General features: G+C 35.6%; 2 protein-coding genes across 2 annotated transcripts in view; one reads left to right on the forward strand and one right to left on the reverse strand.

Annotated features, from left to right (window-relative positions):
• LOC123554018 (uncharacterized) overlaps positions 1–18,952 on the reverse strand; it is a 53,431-nt gene extending 34,479 nt beyond the window's left edge. Inside the window, exon 1 of the mRNA XM_045343835.2 lies at positions 18,670–18,952. The gene's annotated coding sequence lies outside the window, so the exon portion shown is untranslated. The remainder of the gene's footprint in view (positions 1–18,669) is intronic.
• Positions 18,953–26,395: 7,443 nt separating this feature from the next.
• Positions 26,396–27,516, forward strand: part of LOC123554017 (monocarboxylate transporter 7-like) — a 40,568-nt gene continuing 39,447 nt past the window's right edge. Inside the window, exon 1 of the mRNA XM_045343833.2 lies at positions 26,396–26,940. Within this exon, the coding sequence (XP_045199768.2) occupies positions 26,883–26,940 (58 nt within the window). The 5' untranslated portion in view covers positions 26,396–26,882. The remainder of the gene's footprint in view (positions 26,941–27,516) is intronic.

Raw genomic sequence — 27,516 nt, forward strand, 5'->3', positions numbered from 1 at the left:
GTTTGGAGACCAATCTTCTTTCTATTATTCTAAATGTGAAATATAAACTTAAGTATAAATGTTGTTGATGTAAGATAGTTCTTACTTTATAGAATATGCTTTCTGTTTTAAAAATTTTGATATTGTGGTGTACAGGTAGAAGGCATACGGTGAAATTAATATTTTCTGAGGATTTAATTGTTGCATCAACCTTAAAAACTCATACCTAGTGAACATAAAATTCCTATTTAATTCATCTTTAAACTATAGAATTCACAAATTTAACCTTTAGCCTGTTGGCGGCAAGTGATTTTGCCTTTGCGACAAGTGCAGATCAAGATCAGCCTGAACATCCATCAGTAAATTTTCAGTGAACATCCCTTTGAATAATAAATGGTATTGTCAAATTGAATAACAGACCAGTCCATTTTAAAAATTTAGCAGGCTAATGGCTATTCATAGATAACAGACATTTTGGCTCAAATCATGAAATTTCATGCCAACAAAATGAAATCATTTCACAGTCCCCTCTAGCAATGAATAACAGTGCAAGGGATATTAAAGCATTTTTCAAAGTATATATAGTCCAATTATTTATTTTAACTTTTTTATTCTTCAATTAAAGGAAACAAAAAGAGGCTGTTTAATACAATTAAATATTGCTATGATAGTTTTTGTACCACTGTATGTGAAGTTGCAAAAATGTGTAACAATTCATCTAACCTTGAAAATGGCCATCAGTCTTTAAAGTTTTATAAGGCATTGAATTTTTTGTTAAACTGAGATGAAACAGCTGTACAAATAGAGGTTATACATAATTACATGGTAAGAAAAGTGCTACTTTTATTACTGTACATGAACTTAAGAGTCATAAAGGGAGATAATAAAAAACAATAGATTCAATAAAACTTTCTACTTTGTTCAACAATATTCAAACCTTTGACAACTATTAGAGAAAACGGGTATCTGAAATAGGATTCAACAAGAAATTAATAATATTCTATGCTCATGAAAATGTGACGGCTACATTTTAATCACAGGCAATAAATATTCTTATAATGGTGAGGTTACGCTGGTAAATGAGAAATACTAAAAAAGAAAATTTTAACAATTTTCTGGTGCTGTCCTTCCTTGGCATCATAGGTCAGGTCGACAAAATCATAACATCATCAATGTCGGAAAATTCAGTGTTTTCAACAATGCATGTCAACAAGATGCAAGAAACATTGTTTCTACAATCGCTAAAAGGATTTTAAATTTCCATCCAGTTTTCCACCTGTATATTCCTTTAACACCTCACTGCATCCGAATCAATATACAATACTTACTCAGCATAATCAATTAACACTTCCTTCATGATTGTATACAAAGTAATCCAGTTACTTTAATTCCATTCTAATACAAGTTTTAAGTGCCGCATATTGGTAATCTATTGCAGTTGCATCTTTGAGCATTGTAGAAACTCAAATAAGACACATATATCATGTCGAAAAACAATACACATGTTGTGCTAAAATATAAATATTAAAGCTATTCACACACAGATAGAGTGATTTTTTAAAAATATCATTGGGTTGGTTCAGGTTCAAATAAAAACTGTCAGAAAACAGGTGTATGTTACTTGAGTATGTTCTGGTCTCGGGAAGTATACCAATAAAGAAAAGCAAATAGGAACCAGTGGCATTATTAAGAGGCAGGGTTTGGAGACATTAAAGTATTTAGGTACATGTATATGTAGTACATGACTTGTATATTCTGACAAGACACATTAATTCACTCAGTAGCAATGCATTTCTGTTAACCTGGCAATGTTTTAGATGAGGCCTAAAAAAAATTGTTTGTTTCCAGTATCCCGACCTACCCTAAATATGGCCCGACCCTTAATATTTTTATGGCCTTGGAGCATTTTTCCCCCAACTTTTTAACATGGTCAGTGATGTAAGTAATCATTAGTAATCAACTTACTGATGCTGTAAAGGCATAACCGCCTTGTGACACAAAAATAATTTCCGAAAAGTCCCACTTGATAAAAAAAAGAGAAAAATTACCGACCTTCCTACTCTAATTTTTTTTAGCATATTACCGGAAACAAACATATTTTTTTTACACCTGATGTCTCTTGAAAACTGTTACAGGATTTATCTGTACAGCAAAATATCTTTTAAAAATGTTAACGAGCGGAACTCAAAAATGAAATCTCAACCACACATCATACTTAAGAGAATAATGCATGAAACAGTTGCTTTAACAGTGACACAAGCTGCTGCCAGCAATATAAACAGCTGAATGGTTGCTGTATCCAAAATTACTTTATATAGAGAAAATACATTTAAAGCTGCCTGAAAATACCACCCTTGGGAAATAAAAAATGTGTAGTTCATGCAAAGTTGTTCAACTTTATTCAGAATCATTAATTTTACATTAATTTTTTTATCTGGTACTGAAAACTGATTTAATTTAATGGGCATAAAACTTCATGGTTTAGGCAAAACCAACCATTTCTTTGGGGACATAAATTCATAAATTTCCAATTTTTAAGAATTATAAATCCTTCTAAATAATAAATATGCTTATTTGTCAATGTTTAATTTTGGTGCAACCACAACCACAAGTCTATGATAACTAGAAGATGCTTTTGTAAAAAAGCGCATGTCTCCCCCAATGCAAAGTCATATAGGCAAGGAGTCAATAGGCGTCAGGAGTAAAAGTCAAAGAGACACTGATGGTTGGCTGCAATAGGGATTATCTACTGGGCATGTCCAGTCATCCTGCTAAGTTTCAACACTCTTGGCCTAGTGGTTCTCAAGTCATTGTTCAGGCTCCTGTGACCTTGACCTTTGATCAAGTGACCCCAAAATAAATAGGGGTCATCTACTCTGCATGTCCAATCATCCTATTAAGATTCAACATTCTAGGTCAAGTGGTTCTCAAGTTATTTTCCGCAAATGATCAGGCCCCTGTGACCTTGACCTTTATTAGACTGACCCAAAAATCAATACGGGTCATCTTCTCTGCATGTTCAATCATCCTATGAAGTTTCAACATTCTGGGTCGAGTGGTTCTCAAGTTACTGACCGGAAACGGTTTTCCATGTTCAGGCCCCTGTGACCTTGACCTTTAACAGAGTGACCCCAAAATCGATAGGGGTCATCTACTCTGCATGTTCAATCATCCTATTAAGTTTCAACATTCTGGATCAAGAGGTTCTCAAGTTATTGATCAGAAATGGTTATCAATGTTCAGGCCCCTGTGACCTTGACCTTTAACAGAGTGGCCCCAAAAACAATAGGGGTCATTTACTCTGCATGACCAATCATCGTATGAAGTTTCAACATTCTGGGTGGAGTGGTTCTCAAGTAACTGACCGGAAACGGTTTTCCATGTTCAGGCCCCTGTGACCTTGACTTTTAATAGAGTGACCCCAAAATTAATTGGGGTCATTTACTCTGCATGACCAATCATCCTTTTAAGTTTCAACATTCTGGGTCAAGCGGTTCTCAAGTTACTGACAAGAAATGGTTTTCAATGTTCAGGCCCCTGTGACCTTGACCTTTAACAGAGTGACCCCAAAATCAATAGGGGTCATCTACTTTGCATGTACAATCATCCTATGAAGTTTTAACATTCTGGGTCAAGTGGTACTCAAGTTATTGATCGGAAATGGTTTTCAATGTTCAGGCCCCTGTGACCTTGACCTTTAACGGAGTGACCCCAAAAACTATAGGGGTTGTCTACTCTACATGATCAATCATCCTATGAAGTTTCAACATTCTGGGTCAAATGGTTCTCTAGTTATTGATCGGAAATGGTTTTCAATGTTCAGGCCCCTGTGACCTTGACCTTTGATGGAGGGACCCCAAAAACAACAGGGGTCGTCTACTCCAGCAGCCCTACAACCCTATGAAGTTTGAAGGTTCTAGATCAAATGGTTCTCCAGTTATTGATCGGAAATGAAGTGTGACATACGTACGGACGGACAGACGGACAGGGCAAAAACAATATGTCTCCCCCAGAGGTGGGGGAAACATAATTAGTCCCCCATGAATATTAATGAGTATTAATCAGTATTCTGATACCACACCTTAAATAAATTCTGCTTATGTTAAAAGACTTTTGCTTGATTTTCTTTCAAGTTATGCCTTGCAAATAACAGACTGGTCTTCAAAACCCGTTTCCAATACTTCTATTAAAGGCACATGACTCGATCTATACTGTATATTCAAATATCTTCATAAAAAGCAAGAAGGCCATGATGGCCCTAAGTTGTTCATCCAAGTACCATTGCTCTTTGTGACAGGTCACTATGACATTAGCTCAAGTACACTACAATCAACTAGATAATGCTAAATATCTCCGCTATTATTTTCTGTGATGCTATGAAATTATTTCAAAATCAGGAAAGTGGTTTCAGCGGCAATTTAAAACAAGAACACCCCCGTGCGGGAGCTGACGCTCATCTGATTTTTTTTGTGTAATAGAAATATTGTCCTACCCATGATTTTCTAAGTCTAAAAAGGGCCATCATCTTGCAAAAAGCAGGATAGAGTTATGTTTCTTGATGTTCAGTGTCCACTCATGATGGTGAAAAACTGTTGCAAGTTTTAAAGCAATAGCTTTGATAGTTTATGAGAAAAGTTGACTTAAACGTACTACTCAACCAAGAAAATGATTTTCTAAGTCCAAAAGGGGCAATAATTATTGCAAAAAGCAGGATGGAGTTATGTTGCTTGCTGTACAGGGTCAGCTTATGATGGTAAACAAGTGTTGCAAGTTTCTAAGCAATAGCTTTGATAGTTTAAGAGAAAAAGTTGACCTAAACATAAAACTTAACCAAGAAATCTGATATTTTCTAAGTCCAAAAGGGGCCATAAATCTTGCAAAAAGCAGGATGGAGTTATGTTTCTTGCTGTACAGGGTCAACTTATGATGGTGAACAAGTGTTGCAAGTTTTAAAGCAATAGCTTTGATAGTTAAGGATAAAAGCTGACCTAAACATAAAACTTAACCAAGAAAACTGATTTTCTAAGTCCAAAAGGGGCAATAAATCTTGCAAAAAGCAAGATGGAGTTATGTTTCTTGATGTACAGGGTCTGCTTATGATGGTGAACAAGTATTCCAAGTTTCAAAGCAATAGCTTTGATAGTTTAGGAGAAAAGTTGACCTAAACATAAAACTTAACCAAGAAATCTGATATTTTCTAAGTACAAAAGGGGCCATAATTATTGCAAAAAGCAAGATGGAGTTATGTTTCTTACTACACAGGGTCAGCTTATGATGGTGAACAAGTATTCCAAGTTTCAAAGCAATAGCTTTGATAGTTTAGGAGAAAAGCTGACCTAAACATAAAACTTAACCAGGCAACGCCGACGCAGACGCAGACGCCGACAACCACTCAAGTGATGACAATAACTCATCATTTTTTTTCAAAAAATCAGATGAGCTAAAAATAATTTAAATAGCCATATAGGAAAAGCAAGACCACCCCTGATGGCCATGCTTTTTAATACTTCATAAATCCAGTCATAACTAACATCTAGAATGTGATATAAATATACAATAATTACATCTTTCTAGTGTACTGACATAGTTCACGGACAACTATTTTTGTGTACAAAGTTTTATGGCATTCTTTTTGAACAAATTTTTGACATCCTTGATATCAAAAAATGACTGCGTCTTATATGAGTGTCAGTGCAAAAAAACAACAGATTGCATGTCCTATGTCGGGGTGCGTCTATCAGCCAGTGCTCCTTATTAAATATGCAAGAATGTATAAGTTACCTAAAATTTTTCTCTATATGGTCTGGAGGTCAGTGCCTTTTAAACTTACTGTACTGCACTGATGTTTCAATTTCAATTTAAGAAAACACATACTTCAACATATCTGGTTGCAAATTACTTTTGATGCATATAAAGATGTATCAATAAAGCTTACACTGTAAAATCATTCAATTTCCTTGGCATTGTATTTGTGGTTTTGTCAAAAAAGTCTTATTTGCTGGGGCATAAATTTCTAATTTTGTAGATAGACCAACACACGAAAATCATGAAAATTAGTCCTTTAGAACAGGACTGCTATTAATGACTTTACAGTATCTTGCATGAAAAGGGCCTTTAGAGAGGATGGCATATAACTGTTGCATAGCATCATGACACATCTTATATGGTATGACTCATTAACATACGACTGATGAATCTATTATGTATGGACTCATTGAAGCACATCTATATACTGTAATGATATGCATTCAGCGGAACATGATGGCACATCTATTGTGGTATGGACTCCATTTGAAGGCACATTCTATATACTGATAATGTACTACATTCAAGCGGAACATGATGGCACATCTATATGCTGGTATGGACTCCATTTGAAGGCACATTCTATATACTGATAATGTACTACATTCGAGCGGAACATGATGGCACATCTATATGCTGGTATGGACTCCATTTGAAGGCACATTCTATATACTGATAATGTATACTACGACTGATATCTACGATGACCATTGGCATTTAGAATCACTCAGCGGAACATGGCACATCTATATAGTGGTATGGACTCCATTTGAAGGCACATTCTATATACTGATAATGTACTACATTCGAGCGGAACACGATGGCACATCTATATAGTGGTATGGACTCCATTTGAAGGCACATTCTATATACTGATAATGTACTACATTCGAGCGGAACACAATGGCACATCTATATAGTGGTATGGACTCCATTTGAAGGCACATTCTATATACTGATAATATACTACATTCGAGCGGAACACGATGGCACATCTATATAGTGGTATGGACTCCATTTGAAGGCACATTCTATATACTGATAATGTACTACATTCGAGCTGAACACGATGGCACATCTATAAAGTGGTATGGACTCCATTTGAAGGCACATTCTATATACTGATAATGTACTACATTCGAGCGGAACACGATGGCACATCTATATAGTGGTATGGACTCCATTTGAAGGCACATTCTATATACTGATAATGTACTACATTCGAGCGAAACACGATGGCACATCTATATAGTGGTATGGACTCCATTTGAAGGCACATTCTATATACTGATAATGTACTACATTCAAGCGGAACACGATGGCACATCTATATGCTGGTATGGACTCCATTTGAAGGCACATTCTATATACTGATAATGTACTACATTCAAGCGGAACACGATGGCACATCTATATGCTGGTATGGACTCCATTTGAAGGCACATTCTAAATACTGATAATGTACTACATTCAAGCGGAACACGATGGCACATCTATATGCTGGTATGGACTCCATTTGAAGGCACATTCTATATACTGATAATGTACTACATTCAAGCGGAACACGATGGCACATCTATATGCTGGTATGGACTCCATTTGAAGGCACATTCTATATACTGATAATGTACTACATTCAAGCGGAACACGATGGCACATCTATATGCTGGTATGGACTCCATTTGAAGGCACATTCTATATACTGATAATGTACTACATTCAAGCGGAACACGATGGCACATCTATATGCTGGTATGGACTCCATTTGAAGGCACATTCTATATACTGATAATGTACTACATTCAAGCGGAACACAATGGCACATCTATATAGTGGTATTGACTCCATTTGAAGGCACATTCTATATACTGATAATGTACTACATTCAAGTGAAACATGATGGCACATCTATATAGTGGTATGAACTCCATTTGAAGGCACATTCTATATACTGACAAGGAAATTCATTGATGCAAGCATCAAAGACGCCGCCAAGTGTTGTGTCTGAAGCACATTTTTTGCAATATGAGAAATCATCTAATCATTACTTTATTAGTCTAACTGGCTACAAGTTATCAACATTAGCACATAAAACAATATATGTTATAAACTGTTTAAAACATGAAGAATAAACATGATAGAAAAGTTTTACCATGCAATACAAATCCTCTACCTGCAATGACATTAACATTGCGAGTAGGTGGTCCCTTTACATACAAAATTAAAGTAATTATTTCTCTAACTAAGGACACTTCCTGTGAAAAGTTCTTATACGCAGGAGCGTGTGTATGAAGTTTCACAGAAATGCAGTTTGTTGGGAAATGAGGAAATGTTGAAATTATTTCAAAGTTGTGGTTCACAGAAACCATTATTTTTACTATCATGTAATGTAATGAGTGTTTTCTATTTACTGATGAAGTTTTATGGACCTTAGTCACCTACATTATAGATTTCAGGATGCAGATTATACACAGCAATTTACTGTTTCCGTTGCCAAAAACAACCAAAAATTTTGTCCAAGAAAAGAATGATATAACATAAATAATCTCTATATTGCCCCTATTCACAAAGCATGAATCTTTCTTATATACTTTTGAATATCATAGAATTTATTTTTTTCGGACAAACGATAAACTTGAAGTCCTCGTTGAACTGTAAGGTTACTAGGGGTATGTCAGTGTCTAGATTCAAATCTAATATTACAAGAAATTTAGCAAGCATAATAACCCGCCGCCAAAGTGTAGAAAATATTTCAATGGACAAATACAAAAACTATCTATTAAATTAAAAAAGAAAAAGAAAAAAAGAAGCAAGTAACAAGATATAATAAAACCAGAGCAACTGACTAGTCATATAAGATCAATGAACATATAAATTCAACAAGGAATTCTATTTTAAAGTCACTGATGCTTTGGTAAGTTATGGTCCCATGGCTTTTGATATTTTGATCTAACCACATTTAAAGAAGTATTAACTTGTCACTAACAAATTCAGCCAAATGCTCTTTAGCCTATTGCACACCTTAGTTGACAGTGTATATCCATAAACAATGAGTAGATCTATATGACACATCAGCAAAAAAACAAAAAAACAAAAAACAAATAGAAATAGGAATTTGCTAAAGTGTGCCCATTCTGAAATTACATCATTGTACCTATCAACAAAGAAAATAAGACACAAGATTAAAAATAAGTTAACAGCGGCACTTCCTTCGTTCATTTTAACATATCTACGCTTATTGATTCCTTTATTTACTTTGTAAATACGTTTTTTTCCAAGGAATTTTTATGCAGGCAAACTGTAATTTTTTTTAATATTCTCTTCGAAGTTTACTGCAAGATTATTGTAAAATACACGAATGCTCGCTTGTCCAGGCGATTCACGCGTTGCAGTATATGGTATATCAGCTCTGTGGTGTGTTCTATTTATAGAAAATGAGATAGGTAAGTAGGTCATGCTAAGAATAGAAATAGAAAACTTGACTTACAGAGTTACCTCCCTTATCAATAAATCGGATCAACATTTTTGACGAAATTGTAAATAAAAAATATGTTCTGCTCTACAAATAAGGAGAGGAAAGACAGATAGCATTGTTTTAAATCACATAATAAGTTGCATTACATACATTTTTTATGTTTTCTTTTTGCCATTTTTTTGTTTATTCACTTAAAATATTGTGCAATATTGTTGATCCTTTTACAAACTATTCACTGTGTTCAGGTTATCACTCCGAAACTATTCATTACCATCTTTACAGGGTCCGAAATAAAAGTGTATCCCATATACTCGACACCGCCTTCAGGGCGGCGTCGAATAATGTACTACATTCAAGCGGAACATGATGGCACATCTATATAGTGGTATGAACTCCATTTGAAGGCACATTCTATATACTGATAATGTACTATATTCAAGCGGAACATGATGGCACATCTATATAGTGGTATGAACTCCATTTGAAGGCACATTCTATATACGGTACTGATAATGTACTACATTCAAGCAGAACATGATGGCACATCTATATGCTGGTATGGACTCCATTTGAAGGCACATTCTATATACTGATAATGTACTACAACATTCAAGCAGAACATGATGGCACATCTATATAGTGGTATGAACTCCATTTGAAGGCACATTCTATATACAGTAACTGATATGTACTACATTCCAGTGAACCATGAAGGCATACCTATTTACTGATATGGACTACATTAAAGTGAACCATTAAGGCACACCTGTATACTGATATGCACTACATTCTGGTGGACCATGAATGCACATCTATGGGTATATACTTATATGGACTACATTTTAGTGGACCATGAAGGCACCTCTACACATTGATATGGACTACATTCAAGTGGACCATAAATGCACATCTATATACTTGAAATATGGCCTATAATATTAAAGTAACATTCAAATTGACCATGAAGGCACATCCACCTACAAAGATTATGACCAGATCTCATGTAGATGGTGTAGAAAATATGCAGAGTGAACATATACAACTAAATCTGGACGTATCTCCCTGTAAGTCTAAAGACTTCTGAGAAAAAATATTGGTGAATAGTTCACTTTTATGATATAAGCTGTTGATTACTCACAGTCGAATGCATGAAGATTCCAGTAATACAAAATCAATTGTCCTTTATTAAACATTTATAAGAAAAGCAATACAACACCATAATCCTATGAAAATGTTCAAACAGACAGGTGATTATTCACAAATATTGTCAGTATTACAGTTTGTAACACAAGAGATCCCACTTGGTGTATTTATTATATATGCCAATTCATACATTCTTAGCCAACAAGAACATAGACTTAGAATTCAGAATGATAATTATGTCAACAGGTTAAAAACAGTCTATAAAAACAAGTGGGCCAATTTCAGTTATTTACATATCCAATGATGATATACCTATTTATACATTCTTACACTAGACATAATGACCATAATTATTATATATATAATTAAAAATGACAGCCCAGAAATTTACATCAGACTTGCACAGAAACAGAAATGCTGGACATGATTGATTCTGCCTTTGCGACCAGTGCAGATCATGATCAGCCTGCACATCCATGTAGTCTGATCATGATCTGCACCGTTTGCCATTCAGTTAGTATCTTTTTGGTATGCACCCCTTTTAACAGTTAATGGTACTGTCCAAACTGAAAGATGGACAAGTTCACTATAAAATTCAACAGGGTAAGGGTTAAGTTTTACCAGCACAGTATGCATGTAACCAGCACAAGCAGAAGATAAAACTGACAGAAAGTCAGTAAACTTGAATTTTTCAAATAACAGAACAATTCAAACTTATTTAAAGGAGGTCAATCATATATAAGCAACATTTTATAACATTTTTCACTTTTCATAGATCTACTATAATTAGAGAATGTATTAAGGAACAATTATACACATTACACAGAGACAGATATATATTAGAAAATTAATGGGTTGTTTTTATCTATCTTGGTTGCACAACCAGATAATGATGATTTTACAAACCTGCATTCCTAATGAATATCTACTAAATAACTTTCTATGAAATTCTTTGATACATATGAAACAATGCTTTTCATATTACTATAACTCCTTATGAAAAAAAAATGTTTTTTAAATATACATCCATGATTAATTACCTCTATCTTGGTTGGACAACCAATATAGGAAACCAACTAAGATAGGAAAATCAAATTTTAACAAGAGCACCACCTGTGGATGCTAATGCTTTCTGCAAATGCTTGACATGCAATACACAGGAAAAAGTTATTTTTTTATCTTTCTTATTCACCTTTTGATGACATAATATATATAAAGTTTCAAAATTCTAGTACCAGTATTCAAGAAAAGTGGACCTAAACAAAAAGAAATAAGAGATCACAGAGTGATCATGGCACCCACCATTGAGCCATTTTTGAATGTTCCAAATTTCAAGACTAGATCAAAGTCAAAATCAAGGTCAAATTTCATTTCAGAACACAAAACTATGCATGTGGTCCAAATTTGAAGCCTGTACCTTCAAAAATGTGAAAGTAGGTCACTAGGTCAATGTCAAGGTCAAAGTTTATTTCGGTACACAAACCTATGCAGGTAGTCCAAATTTGAAGGCTGTAGCTACAGAAATGTGAAAGTAGGTCACTAGGTCAATCTCAAAGTCAAAGTTCATTTCGGTACACAAATCTATGCAAGTGGTCCAAATTTGAAGGCTGTAGCTTGAGAAATACGAAAGAAGGTCATTAGGCCAAAATCAAGGTCAAATTTCATTTCGGAACACAAAACTTTGTATGTGGTCTAAATTAAATGTGAATGTAGGTCACTTGGTCAATGTCAAAGTTTATTTTGGTACACAAACCTATGCATGTGGTCCAAATTTGAAGGCTGTAGCTACAGAAATGTGAAAGTAGGTCACTAGGTCAAAATCAAGGTCAACTCATGTCAAGGTTCATCTAGCCACTCAAAACTATGCATAAGGTCCAAATTTGAATGCTGCAGATTATGACAAGAAGATTTTTAAAGTTTTTCCCTATATAAGTCTATATAAAACATGTGACCCCCTGGGTGGGGCCATACTTGACCCTAGGGAAACAATTTAGATAATATTGGTAGAGAACTGCTAGATGATGCTACACACCAAATATCAAAGTCCTAGGTTCTGTGGTTTTGGACAAGAAGATTTTCAAATTTTTGCCCTATATAAATCTATGTAAATTATAAAAATAAACAAAGGGCCATAACTCTATCAACAAGGAGCTCTGCGTTCAATAAACGTTTGAAGCCCCCGGTGGCATCCTTGTCGATACAAAAGAAACCTAAGTCCAAAACGAGGTCAAGGTCAAACTGAGGTTAGGTGATGTTTGAAGATGAGAAATGGTCACAGGTTACATCTGTATTAGTATCAATTCATTCTTGTAAGCTGTATTGATGCTAGACGAAACGGTCCCATTTGGTTAACCAAGAGATGGCCTTTATAAAGCAACCTAAGTCCAAAATGAGGTCAAGGTCAAGGTTTAACTGAGGTCAGGTGATGTCTGAAGATGAAGAATGGTCACAGGTTACATCTGTATTAGTATCAATTCATTTTTGTAAGCGGTATTGATGCTAGACGAAACGTTCTCATTTGGTTAACCAAGAGATGGCCCATATAAAGCTACCTAAGTCCAAAATGAGGTCAAGGTCAAACTGAAGTCAGGTGATGTCTGAAGATGAGGAATGGCCACAGGTTACATCTGCATTAGTATTAGTCATTCTAGTAAGGGGTATTGATGCTAGACGAAACGGTCCCATTTGGTTAACCTCGTACGGACGGACAGGTCAATCACTATATGCCTCCCGCATCAGAAGATGCCAGGGGCATAAAAATTGTTGAACCAGTCTGATTTTCAGAGGGACACAACTAGGGTACCAATATATCATTCTGACAAAGTTTGGTCAAAATCCCCCCAGTAGTTTCTGAGGAGAGGTGATAACGAGAAATTGTTAACAGACGGACAGACGGACCATCTGTTGATGGTGGGCTAAAAAACAGTTAAGAAATACCAATTTCCTATGTTCAAAAAACGTCCATAATTCTGACAAAATGAAAGAGAGTTATGGTTCTTGACCTACTTACAAATTTAGTGATAATAAGAATTTGTTTGTTATAACAGAGTTACCAACCTCCCCTGCACAGGAACATTTTTCACAAATTTAAACATATTGCATGCCAATACAACATTTAAGTAAGGGGGACAACATACTAACAACAGATTATACATATAAATCATAAATATATATCATATAATTCACAAATAAGTTATGTAGTTTGAAAATGTCTGGAAATCTATAATGGTGATTTTTAGGATTGGTAAGAAAAAAAAAAGAACTTTTTTATCATATCTAAGGGAGGTATTAATTAATAAACAAATCAAATGCATGACATTTATATGGTACTAGTGGAACTTGTTTTCAAATAACATTCCAGAAGAAGTTAATTCAGAGTTGGTCAATGCAGAGCTGCACTTCATATTAACCTAATGTATTGCAATCATAATACAGCTGTATTTATTTATATATACAATAATGTTATAGCTTGTGCCTGGGTGTGCATTCTGGAAGTTTACAATTGTTAATAGCTTTTTATATCTTAGTATAAATACCAATCATGTTACTTTAAACAAAATTTCATTTTCAAATTTGTATGAAAACTGATATAAAAGTTACATCTATTGTACTTTATCATATAAAGGGCAGTAATCTTATGAACCAACAAAATAAAACAGAACAACAACTTGGGGGGCTGTGGCCTTGACCTTTGCACTTCTTGACACACTGTCTTATAAGGGTGAACATTTATGCCTAGTAATTTTAATATACATCCATGCATAAAAAAGCTACAAACCAGATAAAATAAAATACCAACTAGAAATGTGTCCATGGGACACAGATGCCCCCACTACATGACAAAGGACACAGATCAACTTTGGGAAAACAATATGTTGCTATTTAAAACAAAATGCAAAAAATAACCATATATAATGTATATATAAACATATATGCCTTCTTGAGATTTTCAGATACCTGTCCATCACTGCATTTTAATGTTACTTGCCTTTTCTCTTGTGTGTATTTATGCTGATGCTGTCAAAAAAACTCATTTCTCTTCGTAATGACTGTAGGTAAAATATTTTCGGAGCTACGCGCGACAAAACATTAAAATGACAAATTTTTCCTAGGTCAGTGGCCATAACTCCTACAATACTGAATGAATCTGGACGATAAACCACAGGTGCACAACTGCACATGCTGACCAACATTCCTGTAAACTATAGTGACTCTAGGTCAAATACTTTTGGAGCTACGCGCGACACAACATTAAAATGACCAATTTTTAACTAAGTCAGGGGCCATAACTCCTACAGGACTGAATGAATCCGGATGCAAAACCCCAGGTACAGAACTGCACATGCTGACCAACATTCCTGTAAACTTTGGTGACTCTAGGTCAAATACTTTTGGAGCTACGCACGACACAACATTAAAATGACCAATTTTTAACTAAGTCAGGGGCCATAACTCCTACACAACTGAATGAATCTGGACGCGAAACCCCAGGTGCACAACTGCACATGCTGACCAACATTCCTGTAAACTTTGGTGACTCTAGGTCAAATACTTTTGGAGCTACGCGCGACAAAACATTAAAATTACCAATTTTTTACTAAGTCAGGGGCCATAACTCCTACACGACGGAATGAATCCAGACGCGAAACCCCAGGTGCACAACTACACATGCTGACCAACATTCCTGTAAAGTTTTGTGACTCTACATCAAATACTTTTGGAGCTAGGCGCGACACAACGCTTAAATGACCAATTTTTACAAAGTCAGGAGCCATAACTCCTACAGGACCGAATGAATCCGGACGCGAAACCCCAGGTGCAAAACTACACATGCTGACCAACATTCCTGTAAAGTTTTGTGACTCTACGTCAAATACTTTTGGAGCTAGGCGCGACACAACATTCTCAGAAGGACGGACGGACAAGGGCAAATCTATATGCCCGCCCCCCCACCCCACCAAAGTGGGGGCATATAAATGTATTATCTCCAAAGGTGATTCTTGACCTTCAGCTAGAGGTCTGAGTCTTACATGCAACAAATAAGTTTGTTATGGTGACTATCTGTGTCAAGTTACTTTAATATCCAGCCTTGCAAAGTTACTGAACAGACCAAAAACAAAAAAAACACCTAAAATCTTTGACCTCTTAAGTGTGACCTTGACCTTTGAAACGGGGGCCTGTGTCTTGGACATGACATATCGTCTCATTATTGGGAACATTGGCATTCATGCAGTCATTTTGAAATCCCTTTATGAATGGTAGAGTTATAGACAGGGCATGAAAATGATGCTCTAAACCTGTGACCTCAAAGTGTGACCTTAAGTTAATAACGTTGGAGCTAGTGTCTGTGTCTTAAGCAGGACATGTTGTCTCATTAAGTTAATAAAATATACACTACCTAAAACTAGACACTGTCATTGCGTTAAGGCCACTTCTTTCCCATGGGAGGCTGTAGGTTTTTCAAGGGAGCTCTGCGTTTTAGGTAGGAAGTGTCTAGCCCTCTGGTAACTGGACGGCTTGCCTGCATTCTAGCCGTCCAGTAACTGGCTGTCTAACCAGTCCATTAGGGGTTTTCTAGGCATCTGTGTAATAGAGAATAGGCCAGACTTCGGATTATCGGCTGGCTAGACGCTGCTTTTCAGGTACATGTAGCACCTAACTACTATTGGTACTTCTATTGGTCTTGTAGAATCTTCTTGAGTTCTGGTACTTGTCTTCTACATCAAACTAAGTTTTCTACTTTTTATGTTATACTTCCGGTGTTTCATAAAGTTAAATGGTGAAATGAATAATGATTGTTGATTAATAAATGTTGGGGTATCAAATCTAGTATCACCATGATATCTATCAATTTCAAACCAAGTTTTGAATTGTAATACATTTTTGGCATTCATAATATTGTCTGGCAAATTATTCCACTTATCAATTGTTCAAACACAGAATGATTTTAAATGAAACGTTTTTCAAGCATCTAGGTGTTACTAACTTTTTATTGGGTCTAACAAGTGTCTTGTATAGAAATGAACAATGGTTTTTTTTTTTGTTCAGATAAGAAAGGAATCACTTAATGAGACCTGTGAGCCTATCTGCATGATTAACAGTAAAGCTTATGACTGTGTTTTTTAAAAATTTCAACTCATTATAAAGCAGAATTTTTGTTTGCAGATTGCATAAAATCTTGTAAAAGCTTAGCATCGTCTAGTCTTACTTGCTCGGCTAATCGTGATGGCTCATTTTATGATCTAATATTTTATAGTTGCCATCCTTCTATGCCTTAAAAATATCTGCATTTTACTTTTAGGAAAACCTAGAACAACTATACATATTTATTAGACCTTCATTTGAAAACAAAGACATTCAAAAATCCTAAAAAGTCATAAAATACTGGGCAGACTTACTTGCTCCAATAAAGTAAACATTAATTAATATTCAATGTTGTAGAAACTTCAAATGAGCTAACTATATACACATGACTTTAAATAAGAGACTTTAAGTTTTCATAAATATGTTGTGAGCAGGTGTGAGGGGATATCTACCCTGACACCGGTTTCCATACATAGCGAACCGTCGATGACACACTGAACTGCAGAAACAAAGCACAAACTATACATTCAAAAAAGGTAAGCGGAGTAATTTCATGCTTTAATGTCAACATAAAAGTCATTACAAATAAATCATACATATACCAGAAAAAGTTCCTATCGGATTGCATTAGGGATTTTCCAACAGAAATATGCAGAATAAGTTTGCACGTGATGGGACAGTGACAGACAAAAGTTATCACGCTGATCAGAAGCATCCTATTATATGTGTGTCAATTTCATCAGGCTGGTAACATTGCCGATCAGGCTTAGAAGCCCAATCAAGCTTTTATTTCCTGATCGGGCTAAACTTTATGAAAAGAAATTATTGTTTTTGTTCATAATTTGAAAACAATTTTACTGATTTGGAATATGTTACATGTGACATATTGTTAGAAAAAAGCAGGGCCTACACTGGGCCTTAGAAACTTGTAGCCACTTTTTGAGAGAAACTGCCAAATTGAAGCTGAATTGCTGAAATTTGGCCACATTTTATTAAATAAAATTCTTGTAGCCACTTTCAAAAACCTGTAGCCAGTTCTTTGAATTTGTAGCATGGAAGTGTCTAGGGGTACGGATGCATACCTCTAGAATCTGATTCTAGAGGTACGGATCCGTACCTGTAGACAAGCCTGTTAGATGTTTTCTAGGGTACGGACCTCCGTTTTTCTAGAGATTAAGGGTTATTCGCATCTCAAATTTTGTTGAACATGAAATAACAAATAACACTTCATCAGTATTCACCTTAAACTTGGATCTAAATTGTTTACAGATACCAACGTTCACCCAATTGGTTACAATTTCTTTTGAAACGTAAATAACTGAGGAACACCAAATAAATCACGAGGATCCGAACTGGCAGAAAAAAATATTAAAGATTAAACAAAATAATGTTAAATTATCTTGTGAAAAAAAACTATTTTTAATAGTAATTAACCCTTAGGGTACTTATGTTTTCCACACATTTGGTAGCCGTTACGAGATGCAAGGGACGTTTTTACAAACAGTTTCTTTTACTTAATGTTGGTTAATTGATTATTAAACAATCAGTTCCGTGCCGATTATCATTATATATTGTTAAATAACAAAATAAATAGACCTGTGCATATTATTATAGCTAATTTTTTTTCTGCTGAATTTCAAATATATAATTTATTCAAGGGTTAGATTCATTCGTTTTTTGCTTCTATGCTGTATAACAGCTGATCGCATGTACTGACATGTTGCCATTTGACTGAGGCCGTATGGATCTGTACCCCTAGACACTATTACAAGTTTTCTTATTTTCCGAGAACAGTGTACCATTGGAACCAACTTCCCCCGGTGTCACCCACCTCCCTACCCTAGAGCAGTTCAATGCTGCAGCTTGCAGCCTTGAACATGCCTCGCCCTAGTTATCCTGCAAACACTAGTTTTAACCTTTTTATATCACCAAAGTTATTTTTAGTTTCATCCACTCTAAATTTTTATCACTATATTCTTTCTCTTTTTGATGTGCAAAACGTCTACGTTCCCGCAAGGGGTTTGACGTCAACAGAAGATAGATAGATAGACTGCCTTGTAGCATTTGGCTACGTTGGCGAATGCCAGTAATGGCAGAGGAGGCCCTGAAAAAAGAATATAGTATATATATTCAACACACCAAAGAAAGACAGTACATGAATGTCAGAAAACAAGATACAATACCTTGGTAAGTTCAATAATTGATAAATTTTGCAAACGTGGTATCTTCACTGCTAATCGGAGTCACTGAGCTGACTCGAAAATTTTTGTCACGAATTATCACAAACTTAAGTTAGGAGTTTTTCAAGAAATTGTCACCAGATCTTTGAAAATAGTGCTTGTTTTTAAATCAAAATAATGCAATGCATTGGTCCCTAATATTCACTTATGTGAAAATGAAATAGATTTTATAAAATAAACGAAAATAAACCATTTGTTTACGTGAAGGAAAATGACAGCATGATAAATTATCTCCCTTGACACAGCGCAGCGTGCTAACTCCTGATGCGTGAGACACACTTTTCAGAGAAAGGTTAGTTTGGGGAACAGTGAAATGAGGTATTTTAGTTCACTGGGCAATTCTTTATAAATTTGTTCTTGCAGTTATACTTTTCTTACTAGACATTTTGTTTATAAACAAGTAAATATTCTGTTATTTGCTTCTAATACCAAGGAACAACAGCCAAGTCCAAGGGTGACAACACCAAAAAACCCCAACAAACTTGAAACAACTGAAAATGCAAAGACCGTTGGTCATCTGTTTTATATCCTAGGTTAGCCGTAAACAGATGGTGCAGTGCCATGCATTACTATGGGTAGACTGAAATATAGGATGTTCAGGGATAGTCCAAATAATAGGACGTTTTGGGACCGCGTGATAACTTATGACTGCCACTGTCCCATCACATCCAAAATTATTCTGCATATTTCTCAAATTTTCTGTTGGGAAATCCACAATGAATTCCGTTAGGAATGTTTTCTGGTACATGTACAATGATTTTGTAACGATTACATTTCAGATAATTAATTTATGATGACATTAAAGTGTAACGTTTACCGAGCGGAATATGTAAATCACATGACTTGAAACACTTATTAACTGAAATTTCTTGTCTATAGTAGAACTCACACGAGCTAGACTTTATAAGTTTATTCTTATATCAAATTTTCCTTTGGGCTTCCTGGCCTATGATTTTAGACAAATGGTTCGTAAATGATTTAGATCAAAGAAGTATAAAATACACAGAATGGCAACTGGTTGTAATCTCGCATGAGCTCGTGTCAGAGCGTGATTCGGCGTTATCTTACTAAAAACAAACATCGGCGAGCATGGAGTTACAATTTGTACCTTTAAAACTACATTTAAAATACATGTTAGCTTCTAAAACAAAGTAAGTTTAATGTGAAATGGTCTTAAGGCACGAAGTATACACGGGGTTTTTTTGCCATTGAAAGAAGCGTGGTCATACGGTGATAATTATTTTACTGATGAATCATTGCTTTCGCATACAAAATGGCGCGTGGAGAAAGCGCCACTTCCGGTAAACGAGATCTCGTTTTTTTGTCACGGGAGGTTGGCGAGATTTGCTCTATATGCCTTTCAAGTTGCCAATCTATTTATTTTTATAGCTCTTTGTTTAGATTGATTACATATGAAATAAACAAATTATAGTTAAATCACTGTTAATTATTTGTAAATATGTTCAACTAACACGAACAAATGGTATAAATGAATTGTATTGGTTGTATGCCTTATTTGTTTCTATATGATATCTCCAACTAACATGAGCCTATACAACCCTCTATGTTTTAATTACCTATAGATCTCAACTACGACCCGGTATTTTACTATCCTATGTTAACTTATTTATCCTCTCCAAGGTAGCAGAGCTTTCAAGGAGAACACTGATAATAAGTTAAGATAGTCTGTAAAGTCCCAATTAATTTCTCTAATAATTATTCTTCTGCTTCGACCTTTCGCAGGGGTGTGGAATTCCTATGTCCGACTTTTCCGACTCGGGACTTTTTGACGGCGGACAAGTGAGTTTTCGCATTCCGTTTGTCCACGGACAAGCACAGATTTTCTGGTTTGAAATGAAAAAAGGAAAGAAAAATTTAGAAACGCTGAATAGTGCTTCAAGTTTATGGAGTTTGTGAAAGAATTTGACGTACGAAACGGATTTCTCCAGTTTTGGGAAAACCAAACTGCGTCTAAATTTAGCAGCTCTTTCTCTGCATTGTGATTGGTTCCCTGTCAAGATCTCGCGTGAATTTTGCCCACGGTAACTCGGCGATTAGAAACCGGACAATTATCACTAAGTTTTAAACAAATTCGTTGTTACAACTTCGTCTGCAAACAAAAATGGAAGTCAACAGTCAAAGCACAAAGAGCTAGCTAGTACGAGTCAGGAAGTTTCATGTTTTTTTCTAACAGTCAGAAAGTGCCATGCTTTCTCACATGAGTTCACATGGCATGATGAGCAGTCTTTTAGGTATTTCTGTTGAATGTTTGATGGCCTCGCGGACGAACACAAGCTAAAGTGTCAAAGCTTATTTTTATAACAGCTACAGTATTACACTTTATTGTGTTTGCTTTTGTTACTACTTGTAGATTATTGTCAAAAATAAAGAATTATTTGCATGCTAAAATGTTGAAAATCCGGGCAAGTAAGTTTTGACTGCGGACAAGTAGATTTTTAAGTCTCGTTTGTCCGTGGACAAGTGAAAAATATTGGGATTTCCACACCCCTGACCTTTCATCTCCAGTGCCTGGGAACCGTCTGATTTCTCAAGACGTTCTGCCGTACTTAAATGACAAACATCACGTGACAATCCTCATACTATTTTCTGAGTGGTTAGCCATATCAACACTATTCTCATTAATAAGTGTTTAATGACTGCTTAATATTTCAATGAGCTTTCTGTCAGAGTACGGCAATTTGCACTACTAGTTTCTTACGACAGCTCTATACATTTTAATGTATGAATTTATACTACAAAACTTTATTATTTTGGTAGAAGAAGGTAGTTTATAAAGTATACAAACCTTATCGATAGAGAGATCACTGTTTCTGCTTGGTCATTCAAACTACAAATGGCGAGAAATAAATCAAGGGAAGTAATTCTTACTATCCGGGTTACAAAAGCATAAAATTGCCTCGCTGACATTTTTTGAATGTATATTTTGTGTTTTGTTTCCAAAAAGGTCATAAAATACTAGACAGACTTGTAAACTTGCTTCAGTAAATTTAAAATAAATATCAGGCCTTTTTTTCATCATTTTGGGATTGCTACCATCACCAATTAAAATTTGCAGATATCATTTTCAGCATTCATATTAATTTCATGATTTTTAGCTCACCTGAGTACAAAGTGCTTCTAGTGAGCTTGTAGGATCATCGGATGTCTGTACAGTTGTTGTCCATCTTCCGTCCTTTCGTCAACCAAAATGTGTTTTAAAAACATCTGCCCTGAAGTCATTGTGCCAGTTTCAACCAAACTTCACAGGAGTGTTCCTGTTCAGATGCCTTCATTTTGCCCAATAGGATCTTTCTTGCACAACAAAGTTAGAATGGAGATGTACAAGCAGTTTTAAAACCTGCCTTTTGGTTTAGATTGATGAAATACATTTAATCTTCGTATCTACCAGTTACAAATGTCAATGTATAATTAGCAAATTTATTGAACTTAGCAGAAATACTACTCTCATAGTTAAGGTTGGTAATTAAAAATTTTTATTCAACAATTTTAATGAAATTGACATTTCAAATACCATCTATCTCTATGTAACGGGTATTTTTCTTCATGAAACTTGGATCAAATGATCAACTCATTAAGAGGATGTGCAGAACTCATGAGTCAGCTATGTTGGTTCAAGGTCAAGGTCACAACTCAAGGTCATTTCCTGTCCCTTCCTTTTCTGCTAAACCACTTGAAGGATATTTGGTCAAGTGTTCACCTTATTTAGATGGTTTGCAAAATCCATGAGTCAGCCTTGCAGTCTCAAGGTCAAGGTCACAACTTAAGGTATTGATGTCGTCATACATGGACTATAAGATATACTTAATGTCAATGCTTCCACCTAATGCCATCATCCTTTCCACTATCCATAACAGTGGTGGGGGATATAGCTGTCTTTCAGACTGCCTTGTCAAAAATGTTGTTGGGCGGGTTAGCATGTGGATGGCCTCAATAACTTAAGTTTTAAATGTCTGATTGCATTGAAACTTTATAGGTAGCTTGCATAGAGACAGAGTTAGTGCATATGAGTTCACTATAATCAAAGTGAAGGCCACTGTTACTTAAAATAGAAGGAAAAAAAAAACTGTTTCTGCTCAATAACTTTTGTTGGCATTGATGTATTGAAATTTAACTTGGCCTATCGGTTACTTATAAAAAACAAAGATTGCGATTGTCTATATGGGATCACTAGGGTCAAGTTCAAGGTCAATATTACTTGATTAATCTGCATACCTAAAAAATTCCACTGTGGTACGGTGGTCTAGACCGTTGGTCTTTTGTACATTTTGTAATGTCAAACAGATGGGTCCCACTTAAAATCTCGTTCCAGCCTAGCTTTATTTTGTATTAAAAAAGAGTCATTCCAATGCTGTAGGGTCAAGGTCAAAGTCACAGTTACTAAAAATAGAAATAGGAAAAGCCCGCCAGCTTAGCTTAATAGGGAGAGCGCCGATCTACAGATTGCGTGGGAATCCAATCGTCCTCCACCTCTAATTCATATGGGAAAGTTGGCAGTTACTTGTGGGGAACAGGTTTGTACTGGTACAGAATCCAAAACCCTGGTTTGCTTTTAAAACTGCCCGTCGTTACATAACTGAAATACTGTTAAAAAACGGCATTAAACCAAAAAAAAAAAAAGGAAAACAAAGTATTCACGCTGATCATCAGAAAGGTTGTTTCCACTTTAAGTAAGGATTTACACATTGTGTAAAGCAAACTTATATAAACAACTGGCTTTGGGTTGTATATAAGGGTCACTGTAACTAAAGATAGAAACATGGTTTCTGCTCAGTATTTTTAGTTTGGGTACACCTATTATTAGCAAGCATTGTGTGTATAGTGTTTATCAAAGACAAAGTTTAGGCATGTATTTACGGGTCACTTAAGTCAAAGTTGGAAAGTTCCACCCTGGCACAGTGACAGTGTACAATAAGGTCGAAAAGGATGGGTTTCAGTTATATCCTAGTCTGGGCCTTTCTTCCCCCCACCTTTTAGCTCGACTATACGAAGTATGGAGAGCTATCCTACTCAACCCGGCGTTGGCGTCCTTCCGTGTCCGCACTTTGGTCAAAATTTTGATGCACTTTCTCTATATCTTTGTTATTACTTGATGGATTTGCTTCAAACATAAAATAATTGTTCATCATCACCACCTATATCATTTGACACAAGGGCCATACCCATACACCTGTATTTTATGAGTTATCCCCCCTTTGTACTTAAAATTTCAGGTTAAAGTTTTGATGCACTTTCACTTTATCTCTGTTATTTCCAAATGGATTTGATTCAAACTTAGAATAGTTGTACTACATCATAATCCACATCATATGATACAAGGGCCATAACCCTTCCACCAGTAATTCATGAATTATGCCCCCTTTTTACTTAGAATTTCAAGTTGATTATGGTGCACTTTCACTATATCTGTCATTACTTAATGAATTTGATTAACACTTAAATTAGTTTTTCCAGATTGTCATCCTCATCATATGGCATAAGGTCAGTCACTCTGGCACAAATGTTTTATGAGTTATACCCCCTATTTACTTAGAGTTAGTTTAATTTTGATGCTTTTTATATCTGTGCTGTTGCTAAATGGATTTAATCAAGCATAAAATGGTTGTTCCACATCATCAGTCTTATCATACAACACAAGTTCGATAATGCCGGCACCAGTACGTTCTGAGTTATGCCCTCTTTTTACTAATAGAATTTCCGGTTCAAGTTGCGATGCACTTTTGCTGTTTTACTAAATAGATTTGATTAAAACTTAAAATAGTTGTTTCGAATTATTGGCCTCATGATATGACACATGGTGCATTACTTTTGCAGAAGTTTTCCATGAATTATGTTCCTTTTATACTGATTTAATTTTTTGAGACTTAAGCTATTGTCCAATATCTTCATCCACACTCCAGTGACAGCTCCAGCTTCCTCAGATGTACCCAAATTCACTGTCCAGCATCGAAATTTCCTGTCTCCTGTGACAGCTATTGTTTGTTTTAAAATAAAAGTCATTTAGATGCCACTGGGTCAAGATCAAGGTCACAGTCACTAAAATAGATAAACAATTTTCACAGAATCAACAAGTTGCATTGAAAATTAGTGTGTTGATAGCTTGCATGGCGACAGAGTTTGGGATTTTGCTTTTGGGGTCACTAGGGTCAAGGTCAATGTTACTAAAGATAGAAAACACAGCTAATAACTAATGACTTGAGTCAGTTATGACGAATGGCAATGAAGCATCTATGCTTGTTGTATCTGTACTTCTGATTATCATGACTGGATGCAGTCTAATATTCATAATAGAACATGACCCTGTTTTAAACAGAACATGATGGTGTGATGCAAAGTTCGAAACCTACTTTTTATGGAATTTCCATGTTTCTTATTAGCTCACCTGAGACCAGGGCTCATGGTGCGTCGTGCGTCCGTCAACGTTTTCTAAAAAAATCTTCTCCTAGAAAACCACTGGGCAGAATTACACCAAACCACAGGAATGATCCTTGGGTGGCCCCCTTTCAAAATTTTTCAAAGAATTGAATTCCATGCAGAACTCTGGTTGCCATGGCAACCGAAAGAAAAACTTTAAAAAACTTCTTGTCCAAAACCTCAAGGCATAGAGCCTATATATTTGGCATGTGACATCATCTTAAGGTTCTCTATCAAGATTGTTCCCCTGGGGTGAAAAGAAACCCTGGCCTGGGGGTCACAAGTTTTACATAGACTTTTATAGGAAAAGACTTTAAAAATCTTCTTGTCTAAAACCACAAGACCTAGGCCTTTGATATTTTGTATGTAAAATTGCCTTGTGGTCCTCTACCAAAATTGTTCAAATTATGCCCCTTTGGTGAAAAGAGGCCCTGCTACGGGCGGTCTCAAGTTTTACATAGACTTTTATAGGAAAAGACTTTAAAAATCTTCTTGTCTAAAACCACAAGACCTAGGCCTTTGATATTTTATATGGAACATTATACTAAGCCTTGTGGTCCTCTACCAAAATTGTTCAAATTATGCCCCTGGGGTGAAAAGAGGTCCTGCCCTGGGGGTACCAAGATTAACATAGGGAAAAAAGTTAAGGATCTTCTTGTCTAAAAGTTCAAGGCCTAGACCTTTGATATTTGGTATGTAGCATAGCCTAGTGGATCTCTAACAAGATTGTTCAAATTATGCCCCAGGGGTGAAAAGAGGCCCTGCCCTTGGGGTCACTTGTTATATGAGTTGTATAGGAAAACTTAAAAAATTATCGGATCATATTTCCTAGACTGTTTTATTATAATTACCAGATGACCCCAAGTGATTAGGGATCACTTGACTGTGACCTTGACCTGCAGACCTACTTTCTTGATTTTTAAGATACAGCCTTGAAATTTGGAAGACATGTACAGTTTAGCACACTGATCTTAAAACTATCTTTCAGTGACCATGAATATGACCTACTGACCTACTTTCTTGTTTTTTTTTTAATATACAGCCTTGAAATTTTTATGACATGTACATTTTAGCACACCAATTATAAAACTGACTTTCAGTGACCATGAATGTGACCAACTGACCTACTTTTTTTTTTTAGATACAGCCTTGGATGACATGTACAGTTTTGCATGCTGATCTTAAAACTGACTTTCAGTGTCCATAAATGTGACCTACTGACCTACTTTCTTAATATTTTAGCATCAGTTTGACATTTGTAACATGTAACTCATATTACTTAGGTGAGCGATCCAGAGTCATCATGATCCTCTTGTTTTACTCTTAATAACTTGTCTGCTTTTATTGTTAAATGTGTTAATAAAAATTGACAAAAGATATTTTTGGATCAGATAAGCATGTATATGTGGTTATCTCTTGATGTCATGGCTAAATTTTTATTGCAGCTGCTTGTGAAAATGTAAATGGATTTCCTATACTTTGTTGACTTTAATCTGTAATTAAAATTTACTGGATAACCCAACAGTATCTATTTCATTGAACTGATCTTTTCAGATTAAGTGTTGATGAACACTGTCATGGTTTTAGTGATTAGTGTATTGGCTACAGAATAGTACTAGGGGCTTAAGAAAGAGTTACAAGTACTGTACCTTAGAGATTCAACCTTCAGCCATAGAATCAAAGGGAAGCAACTTTGAAGTAAAGTTCCCTCCAGCTTAACAGAAATGCCAGATAATCAGGGTGTGCCAGTTGACTGTGGATGGGCATGGGTTATTGTCATTGGTAAGTAGTGTTTCTTTCTTACATGATGACAGTATAAAGTTTCAGAGACATAACTTTTGGAATAATGCTTTTGGATTTTACATGTCATGTCTTTTGTATGTAGAGTGCAGGATGCTATAAACTTTATTCAACTTTTATAATGTAAGAGTCATACATACTGACTTCCAGTCACACTTCTGTATTGAAGGTGCATTCTCGAAGAGTAATGAGTGCTATTTTACTTACCTGGCATCGCTGTCGCATTCAGGTTAAAGTTTTAGGGCAAGCTTCTCAGTTTAACTATACTTTGTGAACTGTTAGCATCAAACTTAACATAGGGGTTGCTCTTGGTAAAGGGCAGACCTCAGATACTTTCAGGTCGGGTAATATAATGGTCACTAGGGTGAAATTATGAAATATTGTAGTAGTGCTGGATAAAGTTATATGGCAATCTTTTATTTTCATAGCATATTCTTAACTACTGCCCTGTTATCCTCAACTTCACATAAGGGTTGGTTTTGGTAAGGGACAGGCATATGATAGTGAAGGGTCAGGTATAATAAAGGTTAAGGTCACTGGGGTCAAATAATGTAAGAA

Source organism: Mercenaria mercenaria, chromosome 7 (assembly GCF_021730395.1).
Source record: "Mercenaria mercenaria strain notata chromosome 7, MADL_Memer_1, whole genome shotgun sequence".
In the NCBI taxonomy this organism is placed as follows: Eukaryota; Metazoa; Mollusca; class Bivalvia; order Venerida; family Veneridae; genus Mercenaria; species Mercenaria mercenaria.